At 39.4% G+C, this 20,754-nt stretch overlaps 1 protein-coding gene across 3 annotated transcripts; it reads right to left on the minus strand.

Annotated features, from left to right (window-relative positions):
- Positions 1 to 6,023: 6,023 nt before the first annotated feature.
- LOC140350879 (C-terminal-binding protein 1-like) lies at positions 6,024 to 17,802 on the minus strand. Of its 3 annotated transcripts, none has more exons than XM_072436412.1 (11): positions 17,421 to 17,802; positions 11,744 to 11,898; positions 10,740 to 10,884; positions 10,422 to 10,525; positions 10,229 to 10,331; positions 9,483 to 9,607; positions 9,224 to 9,313; positions 9,005 to 9,135; positions 8,809 to 8,930; positions 8,553 to 8,667; positions 6,024 to 8,199 (listed from the first exon to the last, which is right to left on the minus strand). In XM_072436412.1, exons 1-11 carry the CDS (start codon positions 17,458 to 17,460, stop codon positions 8,004 to 8,006), a joined length of 1,326 nt encoding a protein of 441 aa, XP_072292513.1. In that variant the 5' UTR covers positions 17,461 to 17,802; the 3' UTR covers positions 6,024 to 8,003. The 3 variants fall into 3 exon arrangements, with proteins under 3 accessions (XP_072292513.1, XP_072292503.1, XP_072292524.1); XM_072436402.1 differs by having other exon boundaries at positions 8,809 to 8,936; positions 17,421 to 17,794; XM_072436423.1 differs by having other exon boundaries at positions 6,024 to 8,218; positions 8,809 to 8,936; positions 17,421 to 17,790.
- Between the last annotated feature and the right edge of the window lie 2,952 nt (positions 17,803 to 20,754).

Consider the following 20,754-nt stretch of genomic DNA (forward strand, 5'->3'; position numbering starts at 1 on the left):
TGTCCTCCAAAATATATGATTTGAAACTGCTATACACTAAATGACTGTTGTTTATGCTGTGGTCTGTTCTCCACAATAAAAGTATAAAAGAAAAACTATTTTAAAAAAACTACTAACTTAATGGAGCAGTGTAATCACATTATGTGCACTAAAATGTCTTTAATGTAAGCTGTTGGTCAATCCAAACTAAATATTGTCCTATGCTGGACCTTGGGTTATTATTAGGCCCGAGCGCCACAAGCTGGCGAGAGGCCTATTACTCCCGTAAGGCCAAAAGTGCACGTAGTGCGCACGAAATCGAGCGCAAAGCGCTCGCCCACTTCCAAACACTCACTAACGCACTCCTCCACTCATGCACGCCCCGTGCATACTAATTAGTAGTAGGAAAATGGAATATTACCGTTGTAAACGGGCGAAGCCTGTGCAAAAGTGCGCACTAAACGAGCACTTTACATTGCGGTCGTCATCCCCATATAAAGCACTCATTTGCGCTAAGTAGCTCACGAATACGTTCCCCATCTCTTGCATGTTCCGTGCATATAAGCATGTAATGCAAAAATTGAACATTATTACTGTATAGAGGGCCAAAAACACAAAGTGGGCGAAGCCCACTCAAAATTAACGAAAGTACCCGTCAGTGACCAGGGACCCACACCATGAGGTAGGAAATGTATAGTTTATGATATTTGAAAAATGGGAAACATTGTTTTCGCATCAGAATATTATTCTTTCTTTCTTTCTTTGCACACCTCTAAAAATCGTGCCTCTCTACATTCTGGGTATTTCCCTTTTCTAAAATAAAGAAATTGGCGCGTCAGCGCCCCCAAATGTACCAAAAATGCATTGAGAGATAGGAAATGATCCCAAAAAAATCTGATCGTAGAATCATGAAATTTGGCACAGAAGTAGATGGTGACAAGAGAAGTAAAAAATATTATAACGGCAACGCCGTCCGCCAAACCAAATGTCAGCCATATTGGTTCAAAAATGGCTAAGCATGACTCGGGAGTTTTTCCAAACGTCGTACTTTTACGAACTCCTCCCAGGGCGTTGGCCCTAAAAAGCTGAAATTTGGTGAAAATGCTACTGAGGAGTGGGACATCAAAAGTTATTCAAATGACATTGATACCTGTCACGGTCTCTGAGCGGCAAAGCCGCAAACTGTAGCAAGAATTTCAGAAATCTCCCAAATTTAACATTTCTGCCGTTTGCGCAGATAAAGTCCGAATTGCGTCAAATTAGAATCAGTTGTTAAACTATTTGCCCTAAACCTACTTGAAGTGAAATAAATTAATTTGGCGCCACAGCGCCCCCTACAGATTTTATATGGAGGTTAAATGTTTAGTTTTGCGAAATTATATGAAATTTGACACAAAACTCAATTTTGGCATCTTCATCAAAAAGTCAATGAGACCCATGTCATAATTGTTGTGGCGTTGCCGTAGCGATGACCGAAACCTTCCATGTTATTCCAATGGGGAAATCGCCAGAACATGTTTACACTTTATACTTTCACGAACTCCTCCCAGGGCGTTAGACATATTAACCTGAAATTTGGTGAGACTCATCTTCAGGGGTGGACCATCAAAAGTTATCCACATTTTTATTCAAAGAGTCACAGTGTGACATTTTGCCAAGAATTCAAAATAAAATTGCTTTTTGAATGGTAAAACAAAGGGGAGAAGATGTGACAGCGTCACAGATTCAGCAGTAGGCGTACTAAAAGGACAATTGGGGCTATATTTATTGTTATTATTGGAGTTGTATCAAATAGAGCTTTCTTATTAATAGTCCACATGATGCATATTTGTATAATTAGGCAGCCCATCTGACACTGGCTGCCTCTGCTTTCACTTCAACATCATTAATTACCGGTAAATCAAATGCATAAACTATTATCTAGCCTAGCAGTAATTTGTAAGGTTTTTATTTTATATTTGATTTTTTTATATAAACTATGGCTTCCACATAATGTCCATTTATTGCAGCATCAGAATCACTCCTTGAAGGAAGGCTAGATGTTGTGATGACCTAACCACAGCCTGCTGAATGGGACTGGAAAACAGATTTCAAGTTCTAAAGTAAAATTCCCAAGAGAATACCCATAACTTCTGAAATCAGAGGGAACAGGTTCACCGATCTGTATGTGCTGCCAATGTGTGTTTGCTTTTCCGGACGTTTGGGATGTTCTGCGATGTCTGCACGACATTAGACCACTGTCCTGAACTCTCAGTGCTTGGGTGGCATTCATCTCTCTGTCTCAGCTTTTGTTTCCAACCTAGACGACAATAAACAGATATTAGACATGCGATAATAAGATAAATACAATTATTCATTTTCAGTTCTTGTGCTAGTACAGTACTATGAGGTCAGTGGAGTAAGAAGTCTGTCCAAATGTCAGATTAATTACTCAGAGCTTAAATGACCAGAAAAGGAAAAATATGAAAATAAGACATGTTGAAAAGAAAACAGGGACTCCCTTTGTCTCAGTCAGGTTGATAAATACACACAGTTTCCCCAGTCATATTGAAGCACATGCATAGCCTCTGAAGCATAAGACATATGTGTTGGGAAATAAATGCTGTAATATTGCATAATCAGAATGATGGACTATATGAACGGCTTTGTTACATTTAAATCAACACACACCAAAGTAAATACTGGCTTTTCATATCAGTCTCAATGGTTGTCTCACATGTCCTACTCTCTTCAGGGATTCACTGTTTCTTTTGGTGGAAATAGTTAAGCAACAGTTCTGTGTTGGCAGAACATTTATACAGTGAACACCTGCCCTTTCCAACAAGGCACACGGGCTTTTTGCACTGGTGCTTTGACATCTGCTGAGGATCCATGTCAACACATTTATTTTATATACAATTAAAGGAAAGGGACAAACATTTCATAAGGAGCTTGCTTTTGGTTACGCAAGACTGCTTCATTGTGCCTATTCTTCTTTAGCCTGTTTGCTGCAACCAAAGCCCTGCCACTTGGAAGCACCCACCACTTCTCCATTTTGTTCATTTGCAGATGGGCATGGTTTTTAGACCTGTGAAAAGACCGGAATTATTTTTAAAGCGATTACCATCACAGCCTAATCCGGTTTTTCCTATAGCTCTTCCTCTTGACGTCTTGATGGTCCCCTTTTTGTTTTCATAGGTGCAACCAGTTACTGCTTCACATTCTATGTGAAAGGATTTCTTATCCTTCGTTTCTCAAGTTACGCACAAAATGATGACGGATGTAAACCTGCAAAGCTTAAAGTCTGACAGCAATGTGAGCCTTAGAAAGTGGGAACAAAAGATGGCTTTCCACAGTATCTTGTGGAATCATTTCTGTTATTTGTTCATAAAAATACAATTTAAAAAAGCAGTAACAACAGCAATAACATGGTTAAAAGTAATACATAAATAAATGCATACATTTTACCCAAATGGTCGATTGTTTTTTATACCAGATCAAATGTGGTCAGTTTGGGCAAAGAAGTTCCATGATTCCAAAATTGTTGTTTGGAAAGGATACTGTTGTACATCACTGAGAAAATGATGCAATGAGATCTCAATCTTTGCTAAAACCACAAAAATTTAGCTTAATTTGTTCGGTGATAGCACTTGTGGTTTATGCAGATGGTTAAACGCTTCTTAGAAACTTCTTAGAAACCCATGTGAGGTCACACCCACAGAAAATGTCACTGAATGGCAAGGATTAATCTCACTTAACCATCGCCTCTAGAATCTATCCTTGATATGTATTATATTTATTTATATTTATATCTATTCATTAAAGCCATCTTAGATATTTCTGTATTAAAATGAGAATCAAAAGAGATTATTATATTGCACAAAACATTCATTCAGTGACACTGTGAGAATTTGTGTGAATTTTGTCCTTTTAGAAGACCTGTTTGGTGCAGAAACAGTTAGCACCTTCACAGTATGGTAAAGACAGGATAAATACAGATTTGCACTAAACTGTAAACCTGTAAAGGAAAGCCATTTTTGGGTTGTTGAAATTTGCCATATTAGTTTTTCAGCTTGTCTCCTTTTTCCTGTTCATGCACTCCTTGCTCTTTGTGTCCTTAGCTGTCTTTCTCATAATATTTCTCCTCTCATTTGACTCCTTGTGGTTTCTCCAGTAGCGTAGGCTCACCCCAGGAGTCTGTTTATATTTTACAATGGTTTCCAATACTGTATGGCAAGAACTGAACTTTTCAGCTCGAAGATAATGGCAATTTACTTTTGTAAGTCAAGGTTGAGAAGGTCTCAGCTTTTATATCTTGTTAATTGTACAGTGGTTCAAGCTGTATAGAATGAGAAGATCACTCTTGGATTTATTTAGAAAAAAAAGCTTAATATGATGGTGAGAACGTTCATTAATAAACCTGGCATCAGTTGGAGAATTCAGTCAATTTAGACTGGCAACTACAGTAGTTAACATTTACAAGCAGATGTCTGGTGTCTGTTAAAGGCCAGACATTTTCCTTGGCTGAGAGGAAAGACCTTGTGAAATTTAGGTCCATTGAATAACTACAGCCAAAAGGAAACAAACAGTCTGCTGTTGCTCCCGGCGTGGTGCATCACCTTCTCCGTGTTTGGACTGCCACTGTATTTCACTGTTTTGGGGGATAATTATCCCCTCCCAGCCTCTGTTTGGACTGAACTCAGTTTGAGACGAGAGGAAAGCAGGAGGTATTAGAGCAAGTTGGAGGAAAGGTGTGAGGAGACCAAATGAACCGTGAAAATCCACCCATTTCCTCCATGTCAATCATCACTAGCCTCATCTAGAGCCTAAACCAGTATCCACAGAATCAACGCCTGATCGAGCACTCATGCCTGGACACCTTACATGAAGTTATAAAACCATCTTAAATCAGTCTTTCTTAAGCAGCAAATGTATTGACTGTATTATGTTCATTTAAATGCATCTAATTGTGAAGCTATTCCAAAGCAGTGTACTTGAATTTACTTAGTGATTAAAAAAACAACAAGAAAACAAGGAAATAGTCTATGCATGCCAGTACATTTACTGTAATGAAATGAACTTACAATATATTGATTTTTCAACATTATTGTGGCTAAATGGCAAATTTTATAAGACTGCATTTGAACTTCATCAAAGGGAAAGTCTCATATGGAATACACATGAGACTTTCCCTTTGATGAAGTTCAGTTTGTTAATTAGACATGCCATAACACTTATAAGGTACATATGTATTACGAAGACTAGTCCATTTGAGACATTTCCTTTGGAGCACCCACTTATTCTATTTAGTTTACTTAGAGAAAATCCTATTGCAAGAGCTGATTCTAGTGATTTGAGTGCCCAGTTTCAACATTAATCTTGTTGGTGTTTGGTGTAGCTTTGTCCACTTCACTCTCTTCATAAAACCCTGGCATTATTTTTAATTGCCCGCCTTACTAGTGCTCCTATTTTTTGCTATCTTGCAGTCAGTAACTCAGTGCCTTTTGGAGGTCTCTGTGCTGGCCCAAAAAACATGTCTGTCCATTTCTTTAGACTACATCTGATTCCCATTTGCTTCCTGAGGTTTTGCTTGACCCTGAGTTTCCAGCTGCTGAAGAGTAATCCTGAATGGAGGAAACAGAGGCAAATGAAAATCCAGTCACTCGGTGTGTTTACATGATTATGCTTTCCATAAAAGGGAACTGAGCACACAAACAAAGATAAAGACAGAAGAAAATGGAACGGATTAGTTTTTGTTTAATGACAAAGGTTAATGGTGTAATTTGGCACAAATTCCTAACCCCTTTTAACAAATAACATGCTCAGAACAATGGAGTTTTTATTTGACTTTAATACGATAGTACTGTATAGATTTCAACTGTTCATCAGGCACATTGGTTTGTGTAATGTTTTGACATTTGTTTGGCTTAGAGTGACCAAAAATCTCTTTATTACAGAGGGTCACTACTGAGCAGCTCTGCTAGCTCCATCATGTGGAAGTCATTGAGAAGTAGTGATGTACTGAGAATCCTAAGCAGTCAAATGTAGAACAAAAGACCCACAAATCACCTTCCACAGTTTATTTTTTTAAAATAATTCATACAAATGCATACAGTCACAAACATATCTTTGTCAGTTTGTCAATTTTGACCAAAAATAATGATATTTACTGTAGAATATAATATGTATACTGTATATTGCTACGCCTACTACCTAACCATAAAGGGGACCAAAGTAGGCAACAGTGGACTGTGTGTTATTACCAGGGATAGAATTTCACAAAGTTCCTCGGCATGTTTGCCTTGGTGCACATTGGTTTGAAACAGGAATTCAGTTTATATCGATCCTCTATATGGGCAGTGCTGCTCATCAGTAAACGTTCATTCCCATTCACTTTTGGTGAGTGAAGTTTGCCAGCCGAGTTTTACATATTCCAACATTTTTGTATAGGATTTTGGGCAAACAGTGTTTAATACATTAATATTAATGAATTTCACTGATGCCCTGATTCAATTATCTGAGAAATAGTCATAGTCAATAAAATATCCATCCCTGATCATTAACATACTAGCTCACCTACAAGACCAGGTAGGCAACAGTGAACTGTTTGACTACTCAGCTCCTGGGAGAAGTGGAAGCAGGATGTCATGTTGTTAAAAAGATTTTTGTTGAACACACATATTTCACACTTAAATGTTGAACCACATGTTTGCTTGAGAAAACATACACAATGATACATAACATTGTCATTACTCTAAGGGTACCAAGCAATTGAACTTAGTGCAGTGTTTTATAATGGCAGTCACATGCTATGGTGCCTACTGGTCCTCTTCTCCCAGAGCTGTTTTAAAGACACAGATACAACCAAGTCACATTGACACAGGCAGGCAGTACATATGTACACATAGACACAGAGGCCACATATGGTGGCTAAATGGTATACTCAAGCTGGACCCATTTCACTGGAACACATTATATTTGTTGCGCCACATTGTGCATAATAATTCGCTTCACCTATTTTATTTTCACTCATCCATTTGTACTCAAACAGGAAGTGCAGTTTACATTAAGTCTGTGTTTTATGAAATGTATAGATGTATACAATGTCAGCTTCCAATAATACAGTACATTTAATAAAAGTGAAGTCTTGACCTGTCTGTTCTCATTTGTAATAAGCAGAGGAAGCCCTGGTGATGAAGATGAAAGTACTAGTTTCAATTGTAACAAAGCCTTTCAAAGCCTGCAAAGCACACCATTTTGCCACCGGCCTTCCTCCCACAGCCAAACAATCTGGGTCTAACATTTACACAAATCCCAAGAGGGAAATCACATGCTCCTTAACTAAAACAAATGGGCAAAAGTTACTCTTCTAATGTTGTAGGACACAACAAAGGCAAGCAGGTAGAAAACAGAAGCACTAAGTGGCGTAGAAAAAAATAAAATAAACAATAATACCAACTGCGGAAACTTAATTTCCTGAGAAGGTGTGCAAAAGCTGCCTCTTTTGGGGGGTTGTTAATTCAGGGTCACTTAAAACCAGGTATTGTATTCTAAAACCAGTGTGGCTACATAGAGGAAATGCATCCAGGGTTTTTGTTAAGACTTGAATACAATAACCTGTATTTCATTGGTGCATGTTTAAAACTGTACACAAACATTACATTCATTTCATAACGTACTACTTGTTTGTACATGAACCTAGGAATTTACATATTAAAAGAGACATGAAACATGGCCCTCAGTCTAAGACAGCAAAATTAAATCCAGTATTTTTGATTCCCACAATAACACTTAGGTTTGTATCTTCTGACTGAGTAAAGATCAGTTCTTTCTCCGGGTACCTCCTTATGTTGCTCTTTCTCCTCTTTGGAGTGTAAACAGTCTGCAGCAAATTGAAAGTGGGTTTTGGAACATCATCTTGGAGTTTGACAACTTGGGATCTGACACTGTTAGATCACAAGTTGTCAGTTAGCTCTTTGCTGCGTTTTCATGCACAGATCTTTTGGTCACCAGACAACTCAACGAGTTTGTGAGTTTGAAGGTAGCTACAGTTGGTCGTTAGGGTGCTGCTCTCTGTCTCCCTCTGGTGGCTTGACAGTGTTCTGTCCTGGTGATGGCGCATGTGGAGGGTGAGTGACAGCAGGAGGCAGAGTGTGTGTGATGGGCACTGCACTTGGCACAATGCCTTCAACAGGGGGAGGGAGCCCTCCGGCAGGTAAGCTCACCACTCCTGGGGGGTATCTGCAAGGACAGGCCAAAACTACTTGGCAAATGGGAACATTTAGGAAGTATAGCACAAAACAGAGTATGTACATATAATAAGTCCAATAAAATAGCCTAATTGGTCAGCACCACCTAACATGACTCTATGGAGTTATCAAACCAAAGTTTGGAACATTCTCCATGGACAGACAAGTAAAATCTCCCTGGCGACAAGCCTGTGGTGGACTCCACCCTAGAAAAGCTGTGTTTTTCAAGATTTTTTAGTGCACTAAAAAAGTTTTTATTTAAGTGGGAAGTTAAGAATTCTTGCAGTGAGGGCTAAATCTACTGTACGTATACCCTTAGGCTGACTATTTATATATTTATCTTACCTATACGCGCCGTTGAGTTCAGGGTGGACAGTGGCTGGGTCAACCCCTGTCCAGTGGTTGTTCTGAGAAAGAAACTCCTTATTCACACAGTTTTTAAGACTGTCAGGGATACGACCTAAAAAGAGGAACAGAGCAGTTTCAATGTGTTGGGATGGTGCTTAGAATATGAATGAAATTCTACTCATTCTATCTTTTGTTGACCCTCCTCTATTTTCTTTGCATGACAAAACACTATTAAAAACTGCATTGGTCTTACCAGTGATTGCCCTTCGGATTTCTCTGGCTGCTTCCTCTCTCATCTCTAGCGATGCCTGCTCGCTGTACCATGCTGCGTGTGGGGTGCAGATGAGGTTTGGGGCATCCTTTAGTGGGCCTTGGCTGAAACTGACAGAAATATTTTGTCTCTACCATTTTGTTACAGTTCACCTTTCATGGTATGTTCCACTGACTACCTGAAGGGCTCGGACTCATGAACATCCAGAGCAGCTCCGCGAATTCGTCCCTCTTTCAAGGCCTGGGCCAGGGCCTTCTCATCCACCAGGCCCCCCCTCGCAGTGTTCACCAAAAATGCTCCTTGGCGCATCTGTCTCACAAAAAAATATATATGATTAGAAGATAATAATTTATTTTGCTCTTCCAACAAAACATGTTGACATCAGTGTGTTTGTTACTTGTTTGATGGTGAAGTCATTGATCAAATGGTGGTTGTGCTCATTGAGGCTGCAGTGCAGGGAAACACAGTCTGAGTGGAAGAGCAGGTCCTGAGGAAGAAAACACTTATTGTGAGGAAATAATCACAGTATTTAAAAAACATTCTGTTTAAAAGACAATATTATCCTTTATGTATGTAACCTATTATTCAGTTTTATAGTAGTGTAACATGTAATAGCTGACTGTCAGTGCGATGTGACCTTCAGAGTGTGTATGTACCTGTAGTGTGGTGACCCTTTGTAGTCCCAATGATCTCTCCACACCATCGGCCAAATAAGGGTCGTAGAATATCACATTGAAGCCAAATGCCTTGGCCCGCAGTGCTACAGCCTGACCCACTCGACCTACAAAAGAGGGGATATTACACCTTTCCTTTCACAACACATTATTGTATTCAAAAGTGTAAGTTTCCTCTTCTCCCAAACTTTTTTACTAAATTCATCTATTCTTACATATTGTATTTTTTTTTTAATCCCCCAAAAGCAACATGTTGTGTGTTTTTATGTTCTCATTAACGGCAGGTGTTGGCCTTGTCTCTCAGTAACTGCAGCTTTTTCATTCTGTTTTCTCTTTTAATTTAATTAATTAATTAAGTGTTTTTTGGCCCGAATGGATAATATAGCATGAATTAAATGGTGATGAGAGTGGGGTAGGACGTGCAGCAAATTGTCAGAGCCAGATTTGAACTGACAATGTTATCGTCTGTTCTTGTGGCGCGCACGTGTGCTATCCACTTGGCCACCGAGCTTCACTTGATTCTGTTTCAATCTATTACTGAAGGGACTTTGCAGGGACAATACGGTTATTACTTAAGAACTGCTCATTTAACACATGCTCATTTAACTGGTAATTGAACATTTGTCATGTAATGTACAGTTATAAATAAAATAATTGTTTTTTGTGGAATTGTCTGTGTATTGTACAACAATAATAATATTATTAACAATTACATTCGTACTACTCACCAAGACCAATGAGGCCGAGAGTCTCTCCTCGGATCCGCGCTGCTCCTGATGCAACCTCTCGTATCTGTTCCACGCTCTGGGTTCGCGTACCTTCTCGAAGAGCCTAGCATAACACAGGCCCACAGATCTCAGGATGAGGCTTAATTTGAATAAAGTAATGTCTGTAATCATGAGTCATTCAGAGCTAACAAACCTGGTGCAGCCAGGTGGTGCGCCGGTACAAGGTGAGGATGTGACACAGTGTAGAGTCTGCAGTCTCCTCCACTGATGCTGCTGGCATGTTACAAACTGCAATGCCTACAGTCCACAGACAACAGGAGGATTACAACTGGTTTTCAGGAAAGACAGTTTTGAAGCCATGCCAAGTGTGTTGTTATCAGTGTTTGAATATGTAATTCCAATGTTCAGTCAACTATAATGAATTAAACGTAACAAATGAAGTCAGAACATATAGACATAAAACTTGCTATAATAACACCGCTGATGTGGAGAGAATGTGTTGTGTTCTTACCCAGTTCTCCAGCAGATTTGATGTCAATATTGTCATAACCACTGCCAATGCGGACAATAATGCGCAGTGCTTTAAACTTCTCCAGGTCTTCTCTCATTAAAGTTATCGTGTGGTACATAAGTGCACCCACTGCTTCGTTCAGTACCTGGACACACATCGTTTCAAACATAGGAATGTAGTCGACATGTTCACCTAATGAGCAAGCGCAAAGCGCATTCCATTCGTCCACCAAAGAATCGACTTCAGCAAACAAGAACGTTTACACAATGATGTGAATAGATGTACTTTGTGTTGCAGTAGCCTCTGGTCAGGCGCAGTCTGTTACGGTTAAGGTTAAGAATAGAGTTTGGGATTGTTTAATGTAAATCATTTTTACTTTTGTAACATTACTTAAAAATAAGTAAAAATAAATAAAGAAAAACAACATGCAAAATACAACAGTAGCCTACTGCACATGCGCTGTAGGCTACCTTATCATATAATCAAATAATCACCTAAGAATATTAAAACACTTTTACATGATAGCAATTATGATAGGTCTTGTATTTACTTTAGTGTTTAATATTATCTAATGTACTGTTTGTTTTCTATGAGGGACGTGTGGATGAAGGTAAGTCACATGAGAGTCCTCCTGGTGAAGGTCTGCAGCCAAACACCTCTCAGAATTATCTTGTGTATTATTTGATATGCTTATACTATGGTGATTATATGGTGATAATGTTTGTCAGCATTACAAGAGGACAAGAGTTTGGTGTTACAGCCAAGGCCATCTGTTTCTCCCATGCCGGGGCCTACAGAGCGCGCTCACTGTGAGGACCTGCTTGGCACCAAGACATAACCCTGCCAGGCACACAAACCCACTTACAATCCACAGGGACTGATACACACTGACCTGTATCCCGGCTCATTCATTCTCACTAGCTTTTCTTTACATTGCATAATTTGTGGATGCAGGATGTTTTATAACTCTTGATAATAATGAAATAAAATCACATGGAGCATACCTTCTCGTGGATCTCCTGTGTGGACTGGGCATCACAGAAGGCCACTGTTGCTACGTCTTTCAGGATTGGCATCTCCACTGTGCAGTCGCGTCCATCCAGCAGTGCCATCAGGGGGCGGGGGTGCATAGGCCCATTCATGATGGGTGGCCTAATACCTAAAAAGAGTAAAGACTGTGAGAATTATCAGCATATCAGTATATCTTTGTGTTGTTTATCAGTAACAATTGGATGCTGAACACATGATTCTCAATCCAAGTGTATTTTTCGCCCCTCTCGATATAAAAAGACATTCAACACTGCCCAAGTGTCACATATCATCAGTTGTTTGCCCCTTGTGAGGTTGTGCTGTTGCCGCTAACCTCCTCTGAGGTTAGCGGCCTTTTCTGCATCCCTTAATATCTCTGCTCTGGGCTGATGCAGTTGCTATGGTGACTGTAGCTAAGTGTACTCTAGAGGAATTTCCTGGAATAGTCTTTAAAATAAGGCCAGACTAGATGAGATTACTTTTGTAGCTTTGTTTCCAGCTTTTTTTAACAAAATATTTAGTCATAATACTAGTAGTAGTAGAGTTCTGTATCCATTATTGAATACTGTTGGTGGTTCGCCATGAAATAGTAAGTTACCTATAATGACTGGACAAGGTCAAAATGTGTTGCAGGTCATTATGTTACATCTGTATCCGATAATTACAGACTTCTTCAAACACAAATGGGATATTAGCTTAAGTGGGCTGCTTGACACATGACTGGCCAAACCGTTCGCAGAAATTGAATCAGGAGTAAATCATTGAGCCAGCTTTATTAAACCACTTCTTTAGATCACGCTGTCACCCATCGAGAGCAGCTAAGACCGTACTCAAGGGTAAGTGGTCATTAACAAGTAGATTCTACAATTGACCTGGCTCTGTACACTGACTTATCTCAGTGGACTTAATAAAAGGTGAAGTTGTTTGTTATTTACTACTGAACAGATATGTTTGTTGTACAAAACCTTTGATGAACCATGCTCAGTCATACAGGTTTTAAGTTAATAGACTATGATTGCATCTGGCTAAACGGGGTCATAAATGCATTTTCTGCCATTTTAGCACAAAGATGTTAACACTTTTGTTATTTTTTTCATCCACATTGTCATATTACAGCACGTAACCTGAGCTGACAACGCAGCACAAACAGTTAGACCAATAAGATGAAACTTATCCTGCTAACACTGCATTATGCGGTCGGGTAAAACACCCTCTTTCCATAAAAGGGTTTGCCTGTAGGCCGTTGAACTGACACATCAATATAAAATCAATGATGCATAACTGAGGAAAAGGAATTCAATGTGAGCACAAAAGTAGGCTTCAACTGCGTTCATTGTAAATCAGATGTAATCATGAGTAAGTTTCCTAATGCGTCCGCACTGCATACTCTGCATTACTACTTCATTTTGCTCTTGATACGAAGGCACTGCAGCATGTTGTGTGAAATTATTAAGATACTGTACACGACACTATTTTTTCAGTGATTGAAAGTGGTATGTGGAGTGTTTGGGATGTTCAATTTCTTCTTGATATTTCTACCACATCTCGTTGGTGAAAAAGGAAATAGCTCTCATTCCAGCGCCATGCATGACCTTGGGAGGACAAGCCCCCCAAACTGTGCTGACCAGTACTGTTTGATCAAATGTTCACACTTCAAACTTCCTCTGTCACACACTCCTACTCGTGTAGTGTGTGGGAGCTCTTCATTGTACTTAGTCCTCTCGTTTTTTCAATAACACATTAGAAAAAACGACTTTCAGTCTTTTCATGGATATCATGTCATTTTAAATTCTTGCTTAACTTTGTAAAAAACACTTAATATTCACGCAGTCTGTGTTTTAATCAGTATTGTTTCGATATTAAAAAGGTAAAAGATGTTATAGCTATACTCATTTATTGCTCAGTGAATCTTTAGGCTTTTGAGTGGGAGAAAATTAGCCTACCAGTATATTTTATCTGCTAATGGAAACACATTTCACATTGTGTTCCTATCACTTGACAGCTGCAAAAAACATCTCCTTAAATTATGATATTCTTCTTTGTGAGTGCAAAATGTCCCACAATGCAATAGCCCTCCTCTCAGTCAGACATCAGTCAGGGCCGAGGTCACGACTCGTTCAAGGATACATGTTTTCAATTGGGTTGTTGTTCACAAAAATAATTCTTGCTCGACTGAAGACATCCTCTGTGCACCAATTAGTCTACCAAAAGGGGGCGTAACGTGAGCTCTCGAAACTATTCAGTTTCTCTATGATCTGACCTAAACTGCACTTATAGCGCAAAAATAACTTTGCATTCAGAAAAGTAAACACTGTCTTCTTTGGTAAAAAATAGATTAAACTCAAGATTCCCTGTGAAAGCTCCAAAAAACTCACTTCATGCCTTCATCTTTCTGCTGTGGACCCTATAATATCAGTAAAGTATTTAGTTTACTAATAAAGAATACTAAAACAGTCCACTAAACTACTACCGGTAATTGCTTTTTAATTGCTAATGCATTTATATTGCAGTATCATAACATAGCTTAACTTTTCAAGAGGATTGGACATGAAATTATATCCCCTTGTGATCAGGACTGAATTTGACTGACGATTGGAGAAGGAAAAAGCATCTGCTACTGACTGTTGGCACTGCTGCATATAAGGAAGAGGAACAGCCTACAGCCGGGCCACATCACTGACACCACAACAGCTGGAATGGGTCCTGGAGGATTTAGGCAACATTTTGGATCTGTCACTCAACCATGTTCGTGTTGAAGTTCAGTATTTTGTCACTTGGAAGGCTGCCAAGTATGAACTAGAGGATGTGCCAAAGCATGCCTTTGTTTTTCATACAAACATAATAAGCAAGAGGACATAACCTGAAATACACTTGAATGTCTAAGAACAAGATTGGCTAGAATATTATGCTTTATTTGGAAAGGATTGTTGGTAAGAAGATAGCTAAACATAAATCAGTGAATCACTGCCTTTTGTAAGTGAATTATTTTACTTTTTAACTCTATGTAGTCATGGGTTTCTGAATGATGAAAAACTAAATCTTTTGAATGGTGAAGAGTCCTCAAGGAAGCTGAAATCCATGCATAAAGTCATACTCTACCATGTTTGACTGGAAGAATGAAACTTTCTGAAAAGTGTCAACTCTTAAGTGGTTACAGTTTTAGAAATGTAAAGAGGTAAGAAGCTGGAGGAAGTGTGAAGAGCTATGCTGGCGGCACCTGTGAAAAGTCAGAGGCTTAAAGACGCCACTGGCAGCCATCAAGTCCAACGCAGCGCATTTGATATGCCTCTGGCTCCTGTGGCTACAATGGCCTCGATATGTTAGTCTTGAAGCTGAATCTCACTGATTCTCTACTGTCATCTACGGTCAAGTGTCATTTTTCATTTTCTCCAATTATGGCTGCCTTATTGAGTCCTCTTGGCACATCTTTATATCTCCCACGTAGGTTTGAAAAATTATCTATCCTAGCTGCTTTGTTTTATGCTCAGTCCCTCCTTAGCTGCGGTCGATTCCCATGAAAGAAACGTGGGAAAGCATCCATCAGCGGCACCACCTCTTTACACGCATGCACTGCCCCACCTACATTCTAAGATTTAGTAGCGCACGTTGCTCCCTCTCTGATTTGTGAGCTAGATAGTGTGGGGAATCAGGATGTACACTGACCAACATGAAACCATACCACTCTTTCCCCTCTCATTGCTACGCACACATTTACATGCTTTATTTAGTTGTTATATGGAGAAATTCTCAGTAAGAAATTTGCTCTTGCCTTTGATGCCACAACCACAATGACTAATGTTGCCAAGGCCTGGATCAATAATTCAATAAAATCATAGAATCCCACAGTGGAGCAGTCCATGCACTAAACTATACAGTGTAATAGAGTTATGAAGACGTACTTTGCAAGGCAAGCAGCTGAAGAAAAAGACTAAATAATATCAATATTGCATTTGGTCTTTTCATTTGTGATTTAGCATCTGTTGAAAGTACTGTATTAGGGATCATTGGGAACAAAGATATATTAAAGACTGCACTGGTCAGTGAGTGGATTAACTGTTAATATGCCAAAGCCAGTTATACTTTTTATGTGTGTTTAGGTAACTGGATTATATATTCAAAAGGTTTTAATAGTAGCCAAGCCTTTTGACATTACAGAGTGAGACAAGACAAACTGATGACATATAAATGACAGAACATCTGTACCACGACTCTTTGTGGATCTGCTGCTAATTATCACCTTGTTCCAAAGTGATGTTTTGGGACGCAACCCTGTCTGGCCTTTTATTTCTGCATTTCTCTGTTGACATCGTCATTCTTGGCCTTTAATATGTGAATGTGTTGTTTCAGATGCAGTGTTCTCATTTTGACATCTTCAGTTAAAGCTGTCTGACAGGTAACAAATCTCTTTTCTATCAGTTCTAGATTTACATAGCTGTTATTACCCACATCTCTCACATTCAGGATTTTAATGGCAATGTTTTATTTTTTCATTCTCTTTTAATAAACTAGTCATGTCATCTGATGAGACTTGATTGGATAGGGCAGTTCAGCTTGAAAGGTGGATGAGAGAGCTGGGAGGACATGCAGTAAACTGTCAGAGCAGGGATTCAAACTCACAACATTGCAGCCGGCTGCACATGGAACCCGGTATGTGTGCTGCCACATTAACCACTCAACCACCGGGCAGCACTGACAAAGGCACTTTCTAACAGCTCTTAAAACTTCAACATCCTCCACAAGGAGCTGCAACTAATACAATCACAAGATCAATATTGCTGCTGATGGGATCCATTTTTTCATTGCTGTGTTTTGCATCCAGAATGCACCCTCACTCATCATTTATAGCATTTATTTCCTGTGACCTTGGACATGAGGAGTACAGTTGTTACAGATATAAAGTTAATGAAATAGAGAGGAATATAACAGTGAGAAGATTCAAGATCACAGGTTTATATCTTAAGACATGACCTGCACCCTCTTGATGACATCACAGAATGAGTAGTCTTCAAATGCCCGAAACGTGTCTGAGAAATTCACGTGACTACAGCCCATGATCATGTATGCTCACACTCTCCCACCTCCTGCTCCTCACCCAAACCTCCTCCACCCGCTTCCATTACTCCTTTGCAACCCTACCTTGATCCCATGTTCTGGAATAGTCTTTTCTCCCTATCTCAAATCCCATCCCTCCCTCACCTGTGTCTGTGTGTCTGAACGTGTGACCATGTGCATGCTTTTTATAATATGAACAACAATGAAGAGGAAATATGTGTCATGCCCTTGTTAGCCCTGGAAGGAGAGTGAGTAGAGATCTATTTCTGTCTCTACAATTGAATATGTTTGAGCTGGCTTCAACAGGAGATATTTGCCTATTCACACACACACACACACACACACAAAGATACAAACATGCATACACACACACACAGATCAGAGATAGAGAAAAGGCAAACCATTCCGGTGTGGTGTCAAGAAGGCTGATGTGAAAGGTAATAGACTTGCAGAATTAAGGGGAGACGAAGAGGGACGGAAAGGGGGGGGAGGGGAGAGCCTGGCAGAATATTGTACACTTAGTTCACAAATATTGGAGGGCGCACAAGCATGCAGAGGTTCCCAGGCGCACACGCACAACATAAACGCCAACATGTTTACCTAGAGGCATGCCTTTGTTGAGGAGATGTGAGCTTCCCATGGCGTGGTCCCCAGCCGGCCGGCGCACTACACAAACTGCGGTGTTCTCGCAGCACACATGAAGAGGAATCCAGTCAGCATATGGCGGCTATGGCCAGCTACCTCGCTTCCCTCAGTCCTTCTCCCAGCCCCTTAGTGACAAGCATACACATGTGCTCCCCCTCTTTTCTCTCTCTCTTCCCCCTCCCGCCTGCCGCTCACCCGCCTGATCTCGATCTGTTTTACCCCTCCCTCGGCCCTATCTGAAGCTCCCTGCCTCTCCCATTCTCACTTTCTGTTACAGCAATTCTTTCTAGTATTTCCAACCATGTTTTGCAAAAATGTACCCACACAGAGAATGAAAGCAATACTACTATAAAGCAAGGGCACAATGGTGTACTTCCGAGGGAAGATACAGTAGAGAAAGAGTGAGTGTGTGAAAAAGAGAGAGCAGGAATGGGGAGGGGCTACAGCAGGCCAGAATTCAGCTTTTGTTTCCTGAAAGAGCAACAAGGAGAAAAAAAGTTATGCAATGACAATACAGAAAGGAAAAACTAGTTTTAGTTGTTACAGGTGAACTGTTCCTCTTTAAATGTTTATTTGTTGTTGTTATACATACTACATGACATACATATACTGCATGGCACTATAAATATGTTCTCTTACAAAACAATTTATTAACCCTGGATCCTTAGATCATTTGTATTTTTTGGTTTCAGAAGTTGGCACTCAGAGTAACTATATACAGTATATAAAATACATTTAAAATTAATAATGTTCCATATTTGATAAACAGGTTTGACTATATCAAATACAACATCAGATGATCTGTGAGTTTCTGAAACTCTGAAATTAAAGCAGATTCCAGCAAAGCAAACAATAGATCTCTGAATCAAACATCAAACCTTTACATCACTGTCCGGACTTGCAAACGTCTCAAAAAAAGCAAAAACTATTTCAAAAAGAAAACAAAAGAGCCGTAGTCAAACCCACAAACTAGTGTCAGAATACTTTTAAACATACATTATTTTAACATTAGGTTAACTGGAAATGAGGAGTGACGACACAATTACAATCTCTACACCTTACATACAACAACAATATTCAGTACAGTTGTGTTGCCCATAACATTTTGAAACCTTGTTGCTTTATTTGTACTTTAACTCTCTATTTTATCATGCCACATGTATATATGTTTGTATCCATACCTTGAGTTTCAGAATTATTAAACATTTGGACCGTTGCCATAGCGATGAACAATTTAAAACTAAATATTATATATTTTTAATGTGGGAAGTCCTCAAAATGTTATATATTAGAAATGAATTGTGTAGATATGTGGTCCATGAAATGTATACCAATTACAATTCTTTCATAACAAGGACTACTGACATAGCCCCTGAGCCATTTTAAAGCTCAAAAATGTTAGTTTTGTCATTGTGTTGTCCATAACACACTTGTTACAACAAACAGCTTATGTGTTGTTGCTTGTGAACTCTGAGACCAAAGAAATCTTGGTCTCAGACTGTCCCCTGTGATAATCTGTTTAAAGATAGCATAACAATCCCAGATTTCCTCTCTGGGGTCTCATTTTCCTTTTTTATTTTTTAGGATATTTTAGCCCATTGGACAGGACAAAGGCAACAAACTATCGCAGCCGGACTAGACACTGCAGCTGACCCACATAGAAGGCATATGTGCTATCCGCTCCACCACCAAGGGGCACTCTGAGGACTCTTCTTTGTGAGACATGCTCAGAACCTCCTTCATAGTAAAGGAGACTCATCCAAAACTGGACTAAAATGTCTCCTTTTGATGTGTACAAGCAACCGTTCTGCTTCAAACTCCTCGTGGGTGACTGAGCACCTCCCACTCTAAAAAGGAGCTCCTGCTTTCTGTGAAGCGCATTTAACCCCATTTCACTGCTTCACACAAAGCTGAAGTACACTTTATGGTAACTCTGTGAAATCATAGCCCATGATTTCAGCATTTGGGCCATACTTCACAATTGTCGTCGGGTTAATCAGTTATTTTCAATGGACTGGACATATGCCGGTATCTCCTCATTTGTACCTCGCTGGAAAATGTGTCTGTTTTGCATCTTTTACGTTGATGAAACCCACCGAACACAAGGAGAACATGCTGACTGGAAGCCCACACTATGGCTGGGCAATATCATATTGTTCATGATATATTGTCATTTGCTTTCAGGGTAATATGAAATTTCGAATATTACGACGTCCGTATATACTGTATACACTGCAGCTGATTTTCCACACAGTTGCAAAGTGAGGCAGACAGAAATTGTAGCTAATTGTGAACTATAACATCTAGAAACGCATTAAAACTGAATCTGCTAATTATTAAAACAATGATAAGGACTGGAAAAAAACAATATTATAGATGCCATTGTTAAGTATTTTGTTTGGCGGAAATTAAATAGCTAATTATTACTATTGCAAACGTTCTCTTTTATATCACGATACAAACATGTAGGCCTTATCACCCTGCCCTAGCCCCCACATAGTCCAGTCTGAACCCAGGGCCTCTCACTGGGAGACAAAACAGAGTTTTGTACTTCATTCTAAGCGCTGTAACCAGAAGATTCTTTGTTACAGTGTTTCTGAACAGCAGTGTTATGAAACACACACAAGGGTCTCTGTGAGAGTTTCTCAATGTAGCTGTAAATATAATTTGCTGAACGATAACAATTATACCAAGATAACCAATGTCATTGAAGCATAACAGTGTTTCCACACACAGATAACTGAAGAAAAAGGTCTTGAACGCATAAAATGGGTTATTGCATTAAGTGTTGAAAAGGCCTCTTAAATGATATGGCTCTTTAGTGAACCTTTTTTACAAAACCAGGAGAGATGAGCAGTCTGGAGGAGTAAAGAGATGCATGTGCGTTGTCTGTGGCTCCTTAATTTGGACTAGTTGTGCTTTATAAAGGTTTTTTGTATGCTTTTGGGTTTTTTCATATATTGATACTCTGAAGAGTATCCAACTGTGTTACTAGTTTTGTTATTGATTAATGTCTGATGCTTTTGACCCTACTCAACATTTCTGGTGGCACCACCTGCTTTTGTCCTTGGAGATGGATCATTTTAATGCCATACTGTGAAACTTTTAAGGCAACACAGAAACAAAAAGTTACATAGTGCGCATTTAATGATAAAAAGCTTAAATAAAATTCAACCCAACCTTTGGGTTGAACTACTACCATCGATCTCCTGAATTGGAGTTGCCTGTGTTGTTGTATTATAATTCTATTACACTATTAAAATTATTTCTTGGATGACAACAAATATAT

Source organism: Eucyclogobius newberryi, unplaced genomic scaffold, assembly GCF_026437365.1.
Source record: "Eucyclogobius newberryi isolate DKJ021-1_F unplaced genomic scaffold, fEucNew1.0.hap1 SCAF_11, whole genome shotgun sequence".
Classification (NCBI taxonomy): Eukaryota; Metazoa; Chordata; class Actinopteri; order Gobiiformes; family Gobiidae; genus Eucyclogobius; species Eucyclogobius newberryi.

Bases quoted from the DNA above. Each gene is read 5' to 3' on its own strand.
- LOC140350879 (XM_072436402.1), bottom strand. From the start codon at position 17,460: ATGGGAAGCTCACATCTCCTCAACAAAGGCATGCCTCTAG. The intron at 11,899-17,420 runs GTAAACATGTTG...TACTCTTTTTAG, and splicing joins CAACAAAGGCATGCCTCTAG to GTATTAGGCCACCCATCATG. The intron at 9,314-9,482 runs GTACATACACAC...TTTCTTCCTCAG, and splicing joins AAAGGGTCACCACACTACAG to GACCTGCTCTTCCACTCAGA.